The 19,286-nt window shown below is 40.8% G+C and overlaps 2 protein-coding genes across 8 annotated transcripts in view; one reads left to right on the top strand and one right to left on the bottom strand.

Moving 5' to 3' along the window:
- The window catches only part of LOC118404561 (regulator of G-protein signaling protein-like), a 38,626-nt gene extending 33,683 nt beyond the window's left edge, over positions 1–4,943 (top strand). For 6 of the 7 annotated variants that reach the window (XM_035803720.1, XM_035803719.1, XM_035803717.1 and 3 more), the window contains 4 exons: positions 1,742–1,880; positions 3,403–3,527; positions 3,815–3,948; positions 4,590–4,943. In XM_035803720.1, the coding sequence (XP_035659613.1) occupies positions 1,742–1,880; positions 3,403–3,527; positions 3,815–3,948; positions 4,590–4,756 (565 nt within the window). In that variant the 3' untranslated portion in view covers positions 4,757–4,943. Of the gene's footprint in view, positions 1–1,741; positions 1,881–3,402; positions 3,528–3,814; positions 3,949–4,589 lie in introns of those variants that run through there. The other variant, XM_035803723.1, reaches the window with a different exon arrangement.
- A 1,347-nt stretch (positions 4,944–6,290) lies between these two features.
- The window catches only part of LOC118405012 (cell surface hyaluronidase-like), a 17,686-nt gene continuing 4,690 nt past the window's right edge, over positions 6,291–19,286 (bottom strand). The window contains exons 4-16 of the mRNA XM_035804411.1: positions 17,916–18,004; positions 17,082–17,213; positions 16,665–16,697; positions 16,138–16,302; positions 14,240–14,417; positions 13,180–13,398; positions 12,244–12,455; positions 11,595–11,774; positions 10,273–10,495; positions 9,534–9,635; positions 9,001–9,167; positions 7,540–7,649; positions 6,291–6,534 (exon numbers count right to left, since the gene is read on the bottom strand). Coding sequence (XP_035660304.1) covers positions 6,416–6,534; positions 7,540–7,649; positions 9,001–9,167; positions 9,534–9,635; positions 10,273–10,495; positions 11,595–11,774; positions 12,244–12,455; positions 13,180–13,398; positions 14,240–14,417; positions 16,138–16,302; positions 16,665–16,697; positions 17,082–17,213; positions 17,916–18,004 — 1,929 coding nt within the window. The 3' untranslated portion in view covers positions 6,291–6,415. The remainder of the gene's footprint in view (positions 6,535–7,539; positions 7,650–9,000; positions 9,168–9,533; positions 9,636–10,272; positions 10,496–11,594; positions 11,775–12,243; positions 12,456–13,179; positions 13,399–14,239; positions 14,418–16,137; positions 16,303–16,664; positions 16,698–17,081; positions 17,214–17,915; positions 18,005–19,286) is intronic.

The following is a 19,286-nucleotide window of genomic DNA, read 5'->3' as shown; positions in this document are numbered from 1 at the left end:
AGATTGTGCATACCTTTGTACCTTTGGATACTTGTCATTGGCATTGACAATCAAGTTTATTCATGCCCTAAATGCAGGACAGCAATGCTATGTTTTCTTACTTACTATCTTTATCCATAGTTTACGAGGGGTGATCAATAAGTTCTCGGCCTAACCCAGAAATGATAAGCACAACTCAAATTTTGAGGCACAACTTTATAGTATGAAGCCTTTTATCCATATCCGCCAAATTTCAAATCAATGCAGTCATTACTTTCCAGGCATTCGTTTTTTGCAAATCAGGTAAGTGGTGAGAAAAAAGAGGTGTGAATTGTGATCAGACATGTTTGGGTCGAGTTCCCCATGCCGTAAATTAACAGAAGACATTGGCAAAATGTTTGATAATGATTCTCCTCCTATTTCAAGCAAAAAAATTGGGTGTCTGACTTCCAGCAGCGCAAGATGACCCGTCACATCAGGTCAGGTCAATTGTCCACGTTTTTTTCCTTCTCCCTTACCTAACATTACTGGGTGTTGCCTGCAAAGTAATGATCACAGTAATTTGAATTTTGGTACAGATTTATATAAGACGTTATACTTGACATCTATGCTTCGAAATCTGAGCTGTGCTTATTATTTCTCCGTAAAACCGAGGACTTATTGATAATCTCACGTACTTGTATAAAATCTTATATAAATGTATACCAAAATTCAAATTATTGTGATCATTACGTTGCAGGCGACACCCAGTAACGTTAGGTAAGGGATAACGAAAAAAAAGTGGACAATTGATCTGCAACCTGTGATTTGTGCGGGTCAAATTGTCTGATCACACTTCACCCTTCTTTTTCTCGCCACTTACCTTCTAATCTAGAAAAACGATTACCTGGAAAGTAATGACTCCAATGATTTGTAATTTGGAGGATATTGATAAAAGGCTTCATACTATAAAGTTGTGCCTCAAAATTTGAGTTGTGCTTATTCTTTCTGGGTTAGGCCGAGAACTTATTGATCACCCCTCGTACACGCGTCTTCTCTCTTCTTAAAACATGTGTAAATGGTATTGCAGAGGTTTTTTGTTACATTGTAGTTACATGATGAGGTTTGATATTTGAACATGTCTTCCTTTGCTAGGTGTGCATTTTTCTGTTTTACATTAGCTAACTATTATATCTTTGTACAGTAAGCATTCTAGAACAAAAGTACTTTGTTTTCCATGTGCATTTTGTTCGTATCACATATATATTGTTATAGTTATATGTTGTAGTTTTTAGGGCCTTCACACTGAAACCGAATCAGCAGGAATCAAGCAGAACCAGCCGGAATGAAGTATTTAACAAAATTCGTACCACATTCGGGGCCATTCAGGTGGGAATTCCAAATGGGAATTAATCCCCCTTCACTTGAGAAGGAACGAGCCAGAAAATATGCCGTCAGAATGAAAATTCTTTTCTATTCCTGTGCATTCGTAGTGTATTCTAGACATTCAGACTACATTCCAGATATTCTTTCGACCTCATTTGGGCAGGATTCGAGATGGCTTGCCGTTTCGATTCTCCATCGAATGTGATAAGAATGTTTCGAATAATGTTGGAATGCCGCAGAATGCGGTCAGACTGCAGTAGGAATAGTTTGAATACACTTAGAATCCACTATGAATATCATTCGATATTTCTCCACTTCGAATGGCTTAACCAACAGTACAAAGAAAACGAAATAAATATGGTTTTGTAAAACTGTGATTTCCTGTTGTTTTCTCCAGCTACAAAGCCCTAGCAGATGAGGTAGCTAAGAATGCCAGTGCAGGTGAATACTCCATGGATGAGGATGAACTACTGAAGAGGAAGGCCTCTGCCATTATCAAGTGTTTCCTTGAGTCATCATTTCCTCCAAAGGTCCAGGTATGCCAGTTGTCATATTTGCTTGGTAAAGTGGTCTGCAGACTCTCCCACTGGACAACGTGGCGTCGTGGCGTAACTGGTAGAGCGTTCGGCTTGGAATCTAGAGGTTCTGAGTTCGATCCCCGCCGTGCCCCCGACGTTGTGTCCTTGGGAAAGGCACTTTACACGACCTTCCTCACTTCACCCAGGTGTAAAAATGGGTACCTGACTTTGGTCGGGGAGGTAAAAGACTATCTTTACCTTCTGTCTGCACCATGTATGTGGCACTGTTAATATAAGTTACAAAACTTGAGTGCAGTGCCACATTGTCCGCGTCTGCAAAAATGGAAAAAAAAAAACTCTCCCACTCTCCCTTCAAAATCTGTGGAGTCTGCGGCCTGAATTCGCACTCAGGTCTAGACACGAGTAGTGGTGCCTACCTAAAGCCCAGACTTGGAATTGGACCTAAAAATGTTTAGGTCCAAGTCCAAAAAAACGATATGTCCGGAGCCAAGTCCGGACTTGCAAAAAGCTATCTGTCCCTTCTTTTGTTCTAAACCATCTTAAACCTTCCATAGACAGTGAAATTTGTAAAAGACAAAAAAACATGTCACACTGTACATGGGCTGTATATAATTTGCATGTATTTTTCACATTGCCTTTTAAATTCATGCTAACATGCAATTTTATATGCACCATCCCCCCTCCTCCTCAAAAAAAAAAAAATTCTTGTGAACATAATATGCAATGATGGGTTCAGGTCCGGAGTTAAAGTCCAGAACTGAACCTGAACTGCTGGACCTGAATCTGGACCTGAACCTGAATATGAGTTTAGGTACGCACCACTAGACCAAGTGGAAAAGAGTTGGCATTGTCCTTTTGGAGAGGGGCTCTAACCCATCCCTGTGTAGGAGGGAGTTCCAGGCCTCAAGCGACAAATAAAAATGAACTAATAAAAACCCAACACAGTTATCAAGAAGAGTATGGGTGACCTGGTGTGGTTGGCCCAAAACAAGAAACAGCAAGCCGCTTTGAACTACCACAAGTTGCTTGAAACAGTATCTTTATTTCAGGCCCTTGGGAAGATTTATTTCTTGTGACTCTTCACTGTAAAATTATTACACTGCAAATATGTTTTTGTGGTACAGTAGAGTTTATTATAGTATTGCAACAACATCAAAACTTCCGTACACTCCTTCCACAGGTCTCAAAATTCTCAATGACTTAATTTGGACTCCATTTCTTTCAAAGATGGATCTGGATTTTGTTTGATCAAGCATCAAGCTTTTTCTGACAAAAGTCATTTGAGTCAAAATCAGCTTTGATAAGGAAAACTGGATATTTAGAAGCTTGTCTTAAGGAGCAAAATAAATGATAAATCAAGGTTTTATGCATTGCAATATTTGATGAATATTCATGTGTGTGTGTGTGTGTGTGTGTGTGTGTGTGCGTGCATGAATATTTGAGTGTGTGTTTATGTGTGTGTATTCTATTAGCTATTATTTGTTTGTTTACAATGACCATATAATGTGTGTCGCTCCAGATAAACATCCCACCAGAAATGGCCTCCCATATCATAGCGGACTGGAACCGTGGTTTCTGCGACCGTGGGCTGTTCTATGATGCAACCATGACCATCTTTCCCACGTTGGTGCACTTCTGGAAAAAGTGTGTACTCTAAGGACTGAGTGATAACTACAGCGTATCCCTAAAATGATAAAGATATAGAATACAACTGTACACAAAGGGCCCAAGTAAGTAAGTAAGTAATTGCATCAAAATTCATTAAGCACAAGTGCAACATACCATGTTTTAAAGAATGTGATAACAACAGCCTAAAATGTATTTTTTGTAATCCTTTTTAGTAGAATGACTCAATAGACACCTAAGGGAATTGGTCAAAAGTGAATAAAAGTGACCTGTTCTTTTCTTATCACGATTTATTTCCTTTGTAGGTTTTGCCGTGAGAAGAACAACCTCTCAGCCCAGGAAGATTGGAGACTGTCGCTGAAGAAAAAGACATTTGAGTTCCCAGACTACCTGAACATCAATACAAAGTCACCTTATACCAAGATTCCTGGGATCTCATGTACGTTATGCACCAAGTAGCAGTTACTTATGCAACTGGATATTGAAAACAGTAGGGACCAATCAGTGCCCTCTTCGAAAATTTGGACCAGAATCAAATATTCCAGGAGTTAGAGATGTCAAAGTTCCCAGACGGAATAGCAGAGAAGCAACTATCTAAAGTGTAATCAACAAATGTCAGAGGGTTGTAGCCAGCACCCGTCCTTCTGTCCTTTGATGGAATTTTGCTGCTGGGGACGGAAAAGAATTTTGCCCATTCCGTACCGTGACGGACAAAAATCAATATAGTAAAGATATAATAAAACTGTCTCCCTTGTGTAATTTTTCACCCAAACAGATGCTGTTGAACAGCTTACTATAGTCTACCAGCAAAATGTACACCTCAAAATGTGGAAATAGCATTTTAGAGGGTCTAGATTTCAAAATTTTCCTGAGGTAGCATGACTCTGGACCCCTTTAGGAACGTCATGTCAAAGGTGCAACGTCTCTCACCTTGGACGCTCAATAGGATTCAAAATTGAGGGGATGGAAAATAGTTTCAGGCTGGCTACAACCCTGCAGTTGACAGTAATACAATACTGCATTTTTTGTTACTCAAGAAGCCCTTAACTAATCAAATCTGACTTTCTCCTTCTTCCTCAGTTTCGGACCCCCCGCGGCTCCTGTTCTCCATGGCACAAGGCCCCCGACTCATCACTCCCCCCAAGCTGCCCGAGAACAGCGATGACGTGCCTGAAGAACTCATGGTTTACCTGTCTGCACGTGGGGAAGTTGTCAGGGGGGTCTCCCCAAATGCTTTAGTACGTTAGGGTCTATCCGGTTTAGCGTCCGTTGTTCCTTGTCCGAAGTTGGACGTTTCGTCAAGTCGTTTCAGTCTGATTGCTGCCCTCCATCCGTCTCTGTCAAGAGTGTTCGCTTTTTGCAAGTCCAGTTTTCTAAGATCTTCATTGACACTGTCTACCCATATCTTCTTGGGGTGCCCATGTTAGGCCATAGTGATTTCATTATATGGATGACACCCTCTAGGCACCGCAAAACTGATGCAAGAAAGAAAGACTTCATTATGAACTCTAAGTGGTCTAGAAGATAGAAGAAATGAATGAAGAGATAGAACAAATTTGGTATACCAAAAAACAGCCTCCTTCTTTGAATTTGATATTATACAACATTAGTAGCCAATTTCCAGTATTTAGTAGCCAATTTCCAGTATTTGTTTACAGTTTGCGGCATGTTCATGCGTTTTCAAGCTAAGTCCTTGTACAATCTACAGTATAGTCACAAACTTTTTTTTTTAAATGGACAAAAATTGATGCAAGCAGATGTCATCCATGTAGTCTTAGTGACAATGCAGAACGATGTCTGTGAAAATGAACTTGTTCCAGTTCAGTGTTAGAACAACGCAGGGAAACATGTAACAATGGAACTTTTACACCTGAAATTGGTACATAGTAGTAGCTTTGCAAATGTTGTGGTTTGAATAAATCACTCAGCACACTTTGTTGTAGTTCACTTCTTTTTATTCTACAAAACTATTTGCTGTGCTACATTTATGAAGGAAGAACATCTAGGTAAACAATATTCAAATACAATTCAATGTAAACAACAGGTTTTGAACGTTTTTTCCCAGTTGTAGATATTGAATTGTGTTTGAATATTTTCTGTGCTGGTTAAACAAAACTGTAGCGTAGGAGAAAGGGGGAAACATTGAACACGAACACCGAAGAGATGTGGTGAAAGATGTAGTATTCTTCATTCCAAGCTACTCATGTGTTCTCTATCACAGAATTTTGGATCTTTTCTTGACAGCCATACGCAGCTCATGCAACATGCAACTCATGTGGATTTGAAGAAAATATACACACAAGTGTAGGGGTGCGTACCGGTACAGTAAATTCAGGTACGGTCCAAGTCCAGAGGATCAGGTTCGGACCTGAACCTGGACCTAATTGTGAATGGGCAATACACAAAACAATGGTCCATTTCTCTACAACTGATAATGCTTGGTGGAGTATCCTATCTTCACGCATGCTGCTTCTTTTATTAAGTTAGACCAAGCTTGATCGTAGAAACTTGATAAAAATGACTATCAACACTCGTCTACTTCACCCTCGCTATTTTTGGGGCCAATAAGCCTCAAAACACTTGAACACCTGCCGCCGTAGTGTCGATATAATCTGTTCATTTTGTAATTGGTCCAACATCCGGTCCACGGAATTTTTTCAGGTCCGTTTTTTCCGGACCGGTCCAACAAGAAAAACTGGTTTTGTTACGGTACATCGTACACCCTACACAAGAGTGAAGCCCCCGGGCCTAGCTTGCCAAATGATGACAGTGACACAAACGTTCAAATTGGATTGATTTTATTTCAAACTTCTTCGGGTAACTGAAGCCAGTGGGTGTGATCTGATACGTTTCCAGGAATCAAGTTTGATCAACAAAGAAGAGATTTCCTCACATCAAGTTCTACGTCAGTACAGCAGAGGGATTCGGGTCTGAATCACGGCGGGTCCGCTACCCTTCGGTGGCGACACCTGGCGGACCCAGTTGGGACGGTAACCTCCCTTGAAGCCAACAAAGGCGAAGCTCGCTGAAATCAGATTAACAACAATTGTTTCAATCTTCCGTTTACTTGGTAAAGCCTTTCACACTAATTTATGGTATCTTTATCGATTAAAACCGGTGCAATGGCCTAGTGGTTAGAGTGTTCGCCTTGCATTCGGTAGGTCGTGAGTTCGATCCCCGGCCGAGTCATACCAAAGACTTTAAAAATGGTACATGCTGCTTTCTCTGCTTAGCACTCAGCACTAATGAGGAAGAGTATGGAAGTTAAACACACATCACTACCAGCGGACCAGCCCCCTGCTGTAGTGACTTGCACATGTGTGGCCCAAGGGCTACAGAAATGGAGATGGGCGCCACCCCTACGCATCTGTTACTGATGTACGGGCAACTTTTTATCGATTAACTATAGTTTGGGCAATATAGGTAGGTACAATTTTTTTCAAAACAATGAATTACCGCTTTTGTATATTAACTAGTACAGAAGCAAGGTTCAGCAGATGAAATTTTATAATCATTCAAGGCCGTTTGACATAATCTTGCTGATGCAAACGGACTTTGGTGGAAGTAACTGTGTCTGCATGTTGGAAATCAAAACGCAAACCGACGTAGCTCATTATCAGTGTAGCGCTTTCTGTGACAACTTCTTATCAATACGAAGTTCCCCTTCCAAAATAACAGTATTGCTTGTTTCGGAATGTACGTGTAGGATGTAGCTGACACCAAATTCAACCCTACTTGTATGAATTATAATCCTTTGAACTCGTGGTATGCATCCATTGACTCTATTACTCAATACAAGATTATTTAAACAACTCGACACGTTTTGAAACTTCGATTCAGTTGTTGGAGTTTTACATTGGATGAATGCATATTCCTCATCAGTGTATCGATTACATTGTACTGTTTATACTTATGGTGTAAACCTCTGTGTGCAATGTAAATATGACTGAAATATCATCATTACTAAATGTGTGCATCTATAGACTGTTCTGTTTGGTATGATTTGATTTGATGTATCTCTGTTCCTTACCATTATTCCTGATCCTGATCCCAGGCTCCTCTGCTCCGACCTCCATCAGAGCTGACAGACAGTCCTGTGCGTACCGGATATTCCCGTACACACTCGCGAGTACGATAGAGCTGTGCAATATACAAAATATACAATGTCGTACACATTACATATGTTACACACTCGTTCCGGCATCACAAACGAGTATGATACACACACTGTTTTAACCTCAAGAAAAGGATTATGGGAGTTACACAAAGAAGACACACTAAGAAGGTATACAAAGATGACAGAAAAGAGTAAGACAATTAAGATTCGTAAACGTTTTTAACCCTATCCAGACTTGGGTGGGGGGCTAAAAGTGGCCGCGGCAACTTTGACGTCGTATAGTTCCCAAACGGCTCGTACTAGAACGACCAAACTTGGTGACTTCTCCTAGAATATTGTTGGCAACATTAAAAAAAAAAGAGTAAGTTTACGGTTTTTCGTGTTGCCATGTCAACGGGTTTCTGAAAGGCAAATTTTTTTAAAATCACTAATTTTGGTTTGATAATTGGTATTTTAAGATTTTCTTGCTACAGAAGTCTTGTAACACTTAAATATTGATAAGAAACCTTTATTGGTAACTTTTTGTGTGAAATATTTAGGTATTATGGGAATTCCCCGTTTTGGCCAAAAAATCAATTAATGACGTCATAATTACAGCATATTACGTCATAATGATATAAAAATTTCCGAAATTATATAACTCGACGAGCATATCACCCCCTGCAAATTTGGTGAATGTACAGTAAGCCGTTTTGAAAATACGAAGGGGGGGGGGCCACAGTCCAGGGAATGCCAAAAAAGCCAAGTCTGGATAGGGTTAAATGAAAGGTTATTTGCAAGTTCTTGCCAGAAGGCCAATTGCAACATGGAACATATAGTAAATATACATGAAATAAGACAATTTGGTATATCTATGGTGGTCCCAAGGAATCCCTTACCAAGTCATAACAAGTTATTGGCAACAACATAACATAGCGTGGTAACCATCGGCCATATATTGGTATGGTTCCTCAGAGCTTCTAACTATGGGGGGGGGGGGGGGGAAATGTACAGACTTTTGATATTTTGATATTTTGTTCTTGCCACAAAAGCGCCACCTATATCGTCTACTTCCAGCGGCATTCCAGTCAGAAGCTCTGAGGAAGATGTCTAATAGGCACCGAAACATAAGGCTCAGGTCTTAATTCTCAACCCGGGGCCCGGCCGGGTAGCTTTCGGAAACAAAACATATGATATAAAGGGCTACAAAACACACAGAACGTAAAAGAACACTCATGAGCATAATTTGTGTATATTGAGTGATATGATAAGAACGGGGCTCGGTTTGGAAATGCCGCAAATGGGACGCTTAGCCTAAGCAGGTGAGACTTCACTGGTTGTGTGAAAGAAAACCCCAAGGCCGCACCTAAGTTTGGTTTAAAAGATGGGTCTCACTTTTTGGGAACGTCATTCCGAAGGAAGTTGGCGAAAGCGGCGTCCTCTGCAGGCTCCCGGTTGGTCCTGAAGACGGCGTGGTTAATCACACTTCCGGTATGGGCGTCCACGACGACAACGTTAAACCCCCACAAGTTGTTAGTAGAAGTGTAAGACACTCCGTTCACCTGAAACAAAGCGATTATTGGTAAAGAGGAATCTTTCAACACGTTCTCAAATATTCAATTTCTAAACTAATGATTTTTACAATTATAATTTTGGAGACTAGTCGTCATGATGGCAACGAAACCATTTAAGCTGCAATAGAATTGAAAGGTACAGAATCTAACATAGATTTTGCTATCTGCCAAACATCAGAGACTATGGCACAATATGCAAAAACTGGCATGATGTCAAATACCTTCCTCATAGCTTCTAACTGGAGGGGGATACAAACTTAGCAACATTTAAGATTTTGTCCTCACCACAAAAGCGCCACGAATATTAGCTACATGCAGCGGCGAGAAGCAACATTCGATGTTTTTCAAACTAACCGTGATGGCAGCAGACGGACCCGGCAGGTCAAAGTCGGCGTAGCCGCGTGACACCACTGTGACGTCAAGGAAGGCGCCATTTTCCTCAAGAAGAATCGGTTCCTAACAACAGTAGAAACAAATATAACTAACGATATCTCATTTCATACCTTCGCGAAATAGCTTTTAAATTCCTTGTTTTACTTCAATCTGAAGGCTTTTCTTGCTTACGATAATCTTCAATAATCTCTGAGCTGTCTTTTAAAAGTACACTGTGGAAAAACACATGTCATGAGATCTGGAAAAGTCTGGACTCGGGAATATTTCTTGCAACCGTTATGACACCTTTCTGGCACTCTTGACCCAACTTCATGTTAGTCATCTCCGATGTGCATAATAAGTGCACACACTCCATGGCAATCAAATATACCAACTGATTTATTTTCACGTTGGTAACTCCAAACTCATTAACCAATGATATCCTTAGCTGTTGAAATACAATTACGGTTTAATAAAATAATTCTAAATAAAAAGGAAATTGATCAAATTGGAATATTGTCCACTAAAAACATACAGACAACACCGAACACCATTAAACAGGAAGAATAAAGGTTCAGAAACTTGAACTATGCGGCTCCAGATGTCTCACTGCGGGATGACTGCGGTGCGATAGATGTCGGTTAGCTGAGGAAGATCCATTCTACAATATGATACAGACAACAGCGAAGACAGTACTTTCTTGACAAAGGTAAAAAACTACCTTAGCCCCACAATCCCTGCACTGGGCACTACTGAGCATCATGGGAAGGCCAGGAGATGGTGACAGGCTATATTTGGGGTAGGCTGACGTCATGCAGTCACTGACGTCATCAGACGTCATAGTCGCCTGGATGTATATACTCTCACACCCCATGTTGGAGCAGTAGCTGTATGCCTTATCACCAGTCCTGGCGTAATGAGCAAGTACCTTCACGAAAAGAAGGCTACATGGAAAAAACAATATCGATTAAACTGGAGCAAAAGACGATAAGAGTTTATTGGTTACTGAAGCGCATGCCTATGAACTTCCAAATAGTCTGAAATCACCTTTTCTTTTCCATATCTGTATCTTGGGATGTTGAAATCACCCAAGGCTATGCATGAGGAGCGTCTGCACGAAGGGTGTGGTCTTGATTCACGAAAGGCAATTACACAAACAAGTGCTTTTAAAAAAGCTGGCATTTTGCCAATGTTTGCGTGTGTGAACGTTTTTTTCTAGTTATTAGAATGTCATATAAATAGAACAGAGTAACTAAACCTGATATTGGCGCATGGAGAGATTCACATATGTGCCTGAACTGCAGCAGATCTAGATGCCACCAGTTAAAATTTGCGCGAACTGCAGCAAATTTCACTACACATTGCCTGTTTTTGAGTGAGCTCTGTTGCGGGGCATTTTTAAGTTGTTTTTTTTTTTAATTTTTATTTCTATTCGGCAAAAAAACGAAGCGGCGAATCCGTTAACCAAAGAAATAAATTGGTGTGGCCAAATGGATGTAAAAATTAGTATTTTAATGGATGTAAAAAAGAAAAAAAAAGTTGAAAAAAAATCTACCTCCCCGAATTCGAACCGGGTGCATTGGTTTAGAATGCGTAAACTTTACCGCTGCGCTAGTGCGAACATGTTGAAGAAAAGCCTGTTTTAACAGGTATACAAATGTTTGGCATGGATTGAACAGGTCCGTTCATCTCAACATCTCAACATCACAACGGCGACTACACTGGCCAGAAGGCATTTTGCGACTGCAAGTCGCAAAATGCAAAAAGTTGCGTGGTTGTCTCACATACGTTTACAAGTGCGCACAAAGATGCAAAATCAGGAGCGCGGACATGCCACGAGAGAGAGAGAGAGAGAGAGAGAGAGAGAGTTACACAAACACAGGCATAAAGGACACTCACAGAGAGAGTTCATACACAAATAAACAAAGAGGGACACACATAGACACACTGAGACACATACACACACACGCGCGCGCGCGCACAGATGCACACATAAACATGACAAAACAATGCTTCAGCCCTTTAATAGAGAACACTAATCACCCTGTACTGCTGTCCCAGTAGTAGTTAAACCCATCGCCCTGATCCACCTCCGCCAGGTCCGCTGCAGCTGTCAGCTGTTGCCAGTTGCTCTGAACACCTGTGACACGGTTTTTGATGATGTACGTCACATAGAAGCTGGTGCCCGGCGGGTAACAGAAACCCAGACGGAGCCAGTTGTCCCTGGTGAAAAATCATACAGCTCATGTGAAAACGTGTAAGGATAGACCTTTAAATGATCTTGTTGATTCTTCCACAAGTACTAAGACAGATTTTGTATATCATTCTGTATATCGTCTATGACAACACTTGTTGAAGTAAGCCCAGTTTTTGATAGTTGTAATATATGGATGAAAAAGAATCCTAGATTAGATATATCAATGGACATAACATTTTAAATTGTAAATTTGCTGGAATGACATGAGAACAAAATCGACCATTTGTGAACATGAGTACTCATTTTCAAGATGATTTCCTTGCTTTTCGCCGCCATTACAATTCTCTACTGACTTGATTCTGTTGTATATGTACAACATTTTGATTCTGACTTGCAGTTTTAATAGTTAACGAAACTTATTTTACATTTTCAAGATACTGATCTAGAAGCTAAATAATCTTGCTAACATTTAATCTTCAGCAAAGAAAAACGTACTTGTTAAAGTGAGCAGGGTAGATCCTGATCCTCTCAGGCGCCCGTCCGTCCCAGTGCACGGTGTAGGACTTGTCCACGGTCACCACTGGGTTGTGCTTTTGCTTGTTGGACGGTGATTGGTTGAGCCCCTCTAGAGTGACAGGGTGACCAGGGTACTCGTCACGTGTGAGGATCATACTGTTGGTGCCGGGCCTCTCTACCTGCATGAACAGCTGGGTGAGGGCAAAAAACGATATAAGAACAAGGAGGCGGTGGGCGATACCGACTTCTAGGTACCTTAAACCCACTCCTAACACTGTGTTTGCGGAAAGTCACGTGATAAAAAGTGTGCTAGAATACCTGACGACAACTGAAGGGTCGTTCAAATTTTCAAATACATTGTATACATTGTATACTGTATATGTGAAAGCTAAAGATGGTGTGAGAATACCAGAACGGAGGGCGATACCTACTTCCTAGCATCTGGCATCTCTAACCTACTCTGAGAAGTCACATGATAAAATAATGATCCAGCACACTTGACGGAGACTGAATGACATTTAAATATAAAGTATGAACAGTCTGAATGTGACGGTGGGCAATGTCAACTTCCTGACATCTTATTCTACTCCTAACATAAAGAGGAGAAGGGGCATCGGACCTTACCGACTTCCTGTCATCTTTTACCCAGCCTTAAGGTAAAGTCACGTGAAAAAGGATGTGGGTCAAATATTCTTAAGTTTTTATTCTACTGTGTGCAAAGTGTTCTTCGACAATTTTTTGTCAAATCAACCTGTTTTCTGTCAAAAATAGTACATGTTTCACTCTGACATTCTGATATGAGTGTATAGCTTCTGGGTATAATGGAAGGAATTCAGGATGACTTGTAAAAAAAAAAGAGAATTAATTCAAAAGAGAATTGCAAGATTCCAATGTCTATACAAATGGAAGACAAACCATAGCGTAGTTGTCGTTGCATATCATAGCATTCCAGTCCGGTCGGTCCACACATCCGGGGTTTTTCGCTAGATGGTTGCCGATGTTGAAAACATGGCCGCCGACATACCCGGTAACGGAGCCGTCCACGTCATGAAAGGAGCCCATCATGTCACCCTCACGGTCCATCTGGCCGAAATATCTGTCGCCGCGAGCTCCGAAGTTCACCCGGAGATCGACCTGATATGTGGAAAAGTAATCACCCAAATAAACATCTTAAACGGACTTCTTTAGAATGGGGGAGTCCAAAAGAAACTACGTGTACTGAGGGAAGTGCTTACTTTAACAATCGATATAAAAGGTGTAAAATCCGTGTAGAGGATCAAAAATTAACATAATATCTTAGATACGCAAACCTATAGAGTGGACATTAAAATAAGGAGGATCTGTTGTCCAAAGAATGAATTGATAGGCAAGTGACATGAAGAAAAAGATTAGGTTGTTCAATAGAAAAAACTAAACTAAAAACAGGTGTCATTTGAGTCTTTGACGTAACATCAACTCTCATAATTGCACCAGGGCCATAATACCGCCACATAAAATTGTTCTAGAGGCCTTCTCAAGATTGTCCTGAAGAACTGATTAATCTTAAGTGCACATTCATCAGAATTAGTGATGTTGCATTCAATTTGGTACATCTCTTTAAATCACTTTTAATGCACATATTTTTCTCATGTGGTAGTATTATGCATTCATTGCACCCAGTGGAATTAGAAATGTTGATGTAACTAGGATGCAGATCTTTGCAGATCTTTCATTCTTGTAAATTAAACTGTACAAGGAAAAAAAGTTTATTGTTACAGGGTCATTCATACTTTTTATTTTCAAAGTCTGATGAATAAAGAGCGATTATCTCTGCTTCATACCTCTTCAAACTTGGCATTGTTGACTTGCTACAACCCCAGTGGAATCGTGACAGTTTATGATATCAGGATCCAGACCTTTTCCGCACCAACAGTGGCATTAATATATTTTTATTTCAAAGATTGATGAGTAAAGAATGATTATCTCTGCTCCATACCTCTTCAAACTTGGCATTGCTGACTGCGTTAGTCACCGCCATTTGGAACTGGTTCTCCAGCTGGAAGCCGAGGGCGCTGACCCCAGGTCGGGCCGAGGTCACGTGGTAGTTCCTGAACGTGCAGTTCTCGATCGCGATTGGTCCGTCGTAGATCTCGAACGCACGATATGGGTATTGTCTGCAACGTGGGATACATTTATGAAAATTGAAGACTTATATTATAACTTATATGACTTATAATCCAATGCTGCGTCCCATTTGCACCGGTGTCCTCATGGGGTACGGGTGTAGCCCCGGTCAGGCCCCGGATAGGCTAACCTCATATTTCCAAAACGCGGCCCGACCGGGCTGTTGTGACATTGAAACATAGAACTGTATGCGTAATTTTATTTTAAAAATACATACAAATAATACCCACGACAAATCTCTTTAAGTCTTGTGTAGTTTGGTGTCTTTTTTATCATAGTTTTCTTTACCGAAAGCTGCCTGGTAGGGCCCCGGTTTTGAAATGTGACGTAGGCCATACAGGGGTACCTCTTAGCATTTTCACGTGCGAGTTTAAGAAAATCCGGTCGTGCCCTAAAATAGCCCAGAGTCAGGGGGTCACATAGGGGTTACATCCGAAAGTGAAAAAAATTCGAAATGGGAATTAGTATAATACGTCATAGGTCATGTCACGAGTGATGCCATTCTCCTGAGTATATATTTATCTATTTACGTGGAGTCTTAGAACTCCGCTTGGTTAGAAACTACGAGGGGCGTTCAAGAAGTAATGACTCTGACCATTTCCTAGTTGTCTGATCTAGATGAAATTTTGCATGTGTAATGATTCATATCTCTATAGTTCATGTTGCAAAAAAGAGCTCCGAACTAATTGTGGTTTTTGATTTACTGGTGTTTAAACTGAGTTAGGTGTGAAATGGACCAGGAGTGAAATGGAGCCAGTTGAGTGTCGCGCAGTGATCCGGTTTTTGTATTTGAAAGGACGCACACCAAAGGAGACTTTTGATAAAATGAAAGAAACTTATGGTGATGATGCCCCATCATATGACCTTGTAAAACGCTGGCATCCTGAATTCAAACATGGCCGGAAGTCTGTGGAAACAGCTCCCAGACCTGGTCGTTCCTCTTCTGCCATTGATGAGGCATCTGTTGGAGGACCGACCTGGGGTGTCCTACAAAAACGGTGTCCAGAGCTGCATTACACGATGGGAGAAATGCATAACTCTGGGTGGTTCCTATGAATAGAAAGACTAATAACTGTGCCAAGTTTCATTAATCTCCTGCTATGGGAAACGAGTCAGAGTTATTACTTATTGAACGCCCCTCGTATGACCTTAGCAACCATACTTTCTAAATGACGGGATTTAGAAAACTCCAAAGTATCTTTGTTTTTTTTGTTGCTCAGTGTACATGTTAGATTCTGTTTTGTGTTCTCCAAGCGAATCCTACGGTAGCACAATATAGTATCAAAAGCGGGTAAAGGATTCGAGTAGTATTATGGTACTGTAGGATCTGCTTGGAGATTATCTGTTTTGTCCTTTATGGGCAGGTGCATTTTTCTGGAGGTTTGTTGAAGCAGCAACGTCTTACCTAATCTATAAGAGATCCTACGGCATGAAAAACTGGCAGAGGAGATACGCCGGCATAGGAGTGTGCTTGGCTACTACCTTATGCTACCGACTTCTTGTTCTGGACACCTGTTTTCTCTACGAAACCTGTTGGTCGTCCAAGGCTAACTTTGAAGAAGCTTATTGAGTTAGAAACTGGACTGGATGGTCCGGAACTTCTCGCAGCGATGAATGACAGACTGTACTGGAGGTCAAACTTCACCTCACCATGAGGATGACAAATGATGATCATGCTACCGTAGGATCTGCTTGGAGATTACGTCTTACCCTCCCCGTGAAAGTGTCCTGAACCTCCCGTCAGCCCCCGGCCCCCAGGTGACGTCCTGTCCCCGGTCCCGACAGTTCCCCAGGTTCCCACTCTCTCCCACAAACACGCAGTTACTCAGCACCTGGCGGGAACCCTCGTCTCCTGATCCCATCGGACCGCCTTCACTATCAGTGAGGAAATCCAAGATAACATAAAATTGATGCATGATAAGCTGATAAAAAAGGTAATTTAAAAGGTAATTCAGAAACACAAACCTCAAATAAGTAAACAGTATAGTATCTTGAATATCATCATACTTTTATCAGTATATTTCTAATAATATGTATACTGCAGTTTGAAATATGACATCATGAAAATACATTGACAGTAAAAAAGCAATGTGTTGTAATTCAAAGGAAGTCGACAGAGGGAAATCCACTTCTTTCTTACACCATGTACCAGAACCAGAAGTATAGAGAGGGGACCGACAAAACTACACGAACAAAATAATTCTAAAACAGAAAAGCTTGCGGATTTTGAAGGATACCTTGCGAATGTGAAATCCGTGGTGTCGGCAAGCCTAAAAACAAACAAAATAACATTTGCCAGAACTGGAATATGAAAGTGTAATTAAAATCTTTAAAAACGGCGTCGTCATAAGCATTACGGCCACGCATATGGGTATTAGCATCGATACAGTATCTTCGAATAAAAGTAAATTTGTGACGGTAATCAATTACATGATATTATGATGTCTTAAACGTTAGATCCGCAAATAAATGAAGCGATTACCGACTTTCGATCAATCGTTCATTAGCTCGTTCATTGATCATTCTTAAACTTTTAGAATAATGTCAATCAACCATCCCTCAACCATGACGGGGGTTGGAGATAAAGAGTCTCTTTCTTCAGTGACTTACCAACCCTTATAAAACTATTCACGGAGTAATACTACACAACTTACGCGCAGTTTTTGATGACGATGTCTCCTCCCCTGAGCCAGCCGCCCGTCATGGAGTTCTTGTACGTCACGAACCCGTCAAACACCGCCGGCACGCGGGGCTTGCTGGGATCGGCGTCCACGTGCGGACGGAACCTGCAACGGCGTCACGTGACGGGATCGTGTCAATCATTGGATATATGGCTGTATCTTTACACCAATGTTTTGTTCAAATTTATTTCATTGGCTCACTTCTTTTTTACAACCCTTCTTGTACAGTAAATATGAATAATGCAGATTTTGCTTAAAATTCGATGACCAAGTAGTACAAGTGATATTGAGTAGCATAAGGGTGAATAGAAATGTATTCTCTCCCTTGTTAGTCATTCCACTATGAAACACTGATTCAATCAGTCCACATAGTTACCTACGCGAAGAAGGTTAAGTTTTCGGCAGCGTTTATGTGTGTTTGTGACTCCAGAATGCTTGGATTCAGTTGTCGTGATCTATTTGATTGGATGGTGTTTATAAGACTTCGAATTCAAGGTGATTAGATTTCGGCTCCCCTAGCGATCGTATGATTCTACAGCAGAAGTTCCGGTGTTGATAGCTGTTGATTCGGACAAGCTACTGACGATTTTTGGTCGGTAGACAGCTCTTGCGGTCGGAAAGAATTAATTGTCTGGGCCCTCTAGCAGCTTTCATTGGAAATTCAAGGGGCCATGAGGAATTCCACTTTGAGTATACTTTAAGGTTGCCATTCACCATAGGTCATCTACAGGTGAGATATTTTTTTATGATGATGAATAAGGAAGTGTAGTTAAGTGTTAGCACGAACAGTAAGGATGAAGTACATACTTGATGCCCGAACTCCTGGACAGGAACTCTGCAGGGTTGCGTGCTGAGGCCGGAGTTGTCTTCACACCGTTATCCACCCTAAGGCCTTGCTGTTATAAACAACGGATGGTGACGAATTACGGATGCAGGAAGACATTGAGTAGGTTCCCTTCTTTTCTGTCGTACAGTGTGTGTTTGTGTGTGTGTGTGTGTGTGTGTGTATGTGTGTATTAGTATTAGTGTGTGAGTGTGCGTCAGTGTGTGCGCGAATTTGCGAACATGTGTGTGTGTGTGTACGTGTGTGCGCTTTGTATGTGCGTTGCATATGTGTATGTGTTATGATAAGAGGCAGTGTTTGTGCGCGCATGTGTATGTGTGTGTACTTGTGTGTGTGCGCGCGCGCAGAGAATCTCTACAAACGCTTTCTTCCAATGTTCGTACGATACATGTGAGTAAAATAAACATACACAAGCTAAAATACGATAAAATTGATTAAAATGAAAGGAAACTAGAGTTCGGCGACCTCATACCTCCATGAAAATTTAGAGCTTTTGTAAATTTCATGCAATTGACTAACACATTAACATAATTTATGCATGGCGTTGTTCAGCATTCACTAACGTACACATGTCACAATTATAAAATTCCCATTATTATTCATAATCATAAAGCGGTTTTGCAATTTTTACATAAATTATGCAAATAAGTTCCTCATTACCATATTTGGTATCTGCTTATATTCCACCTATCATAATTAATATGTGTTACATTTATTGAAGTCCAGTTATTGAAAACAACGGAATTATACAATTTCCTCATTAATTATGCAAATTAACTCCTCATTTGCATAACATGTATATAATTATGAACATCTTTGCCCAAGGTACCCGCATGCCTAATATGATGCCAATCCGTCAATCCTTTCTGCATTTATCCTCTTTGGAATGTCTTGACAAAAATGCCCCTGCAGTTCCCAAATTAGATGTTAGGGGGCTGAAACTTGCCCCACTTTGTCATGACGATAAAAGCTATCTACCACCCAAATGTTAAGACTATATCATCTCCGGGACAAGAGATACATTGAAAAAACTGCTATGATAGAATATTCTCATTAATTATGCAAATTTACTCCTATTTTGCATAATTGGTATCTTATCTCGTACAACATTGTCTAAGGTACCTAAATACCAAAAATCATGAAAATCCATTGTTCACTTCTTGAGTTATCCTCTTCAGAAGTTTTTGACAAAAATGCCCCTGCTATCCCAAACCTAGTCGGTAGGGGGCCAAAACTTATGTCACTTATTCCTGAGCACAAGAGCTATGTAACACTCAAAATCGTGACCATAGCATGTTCAGACATGGATAGCAAAACCGGAAGTTGCGCTGCAG

Source organism: Branchiostoma floridae, chromosome 17, assembly GCF_000003815.2.
Source record: "Branchiostoma floridae strain S238N-H82 chromosome 17, Bfl_VNyyK, whole genome shotgun sequence".
NCBI classification, from domain to species: Eukaryota; Metazoa; Chordata; class Leptocardii; order Amphioxiformes; family Branchiostomatidae; genus Branchiostoma; species Branchiostoma floridae.
The sequence above is the reverse complement of the archived record's forward strand: the minus strand, read 5'-3'. Positions and strand labels throughout refer to the sequence as shown.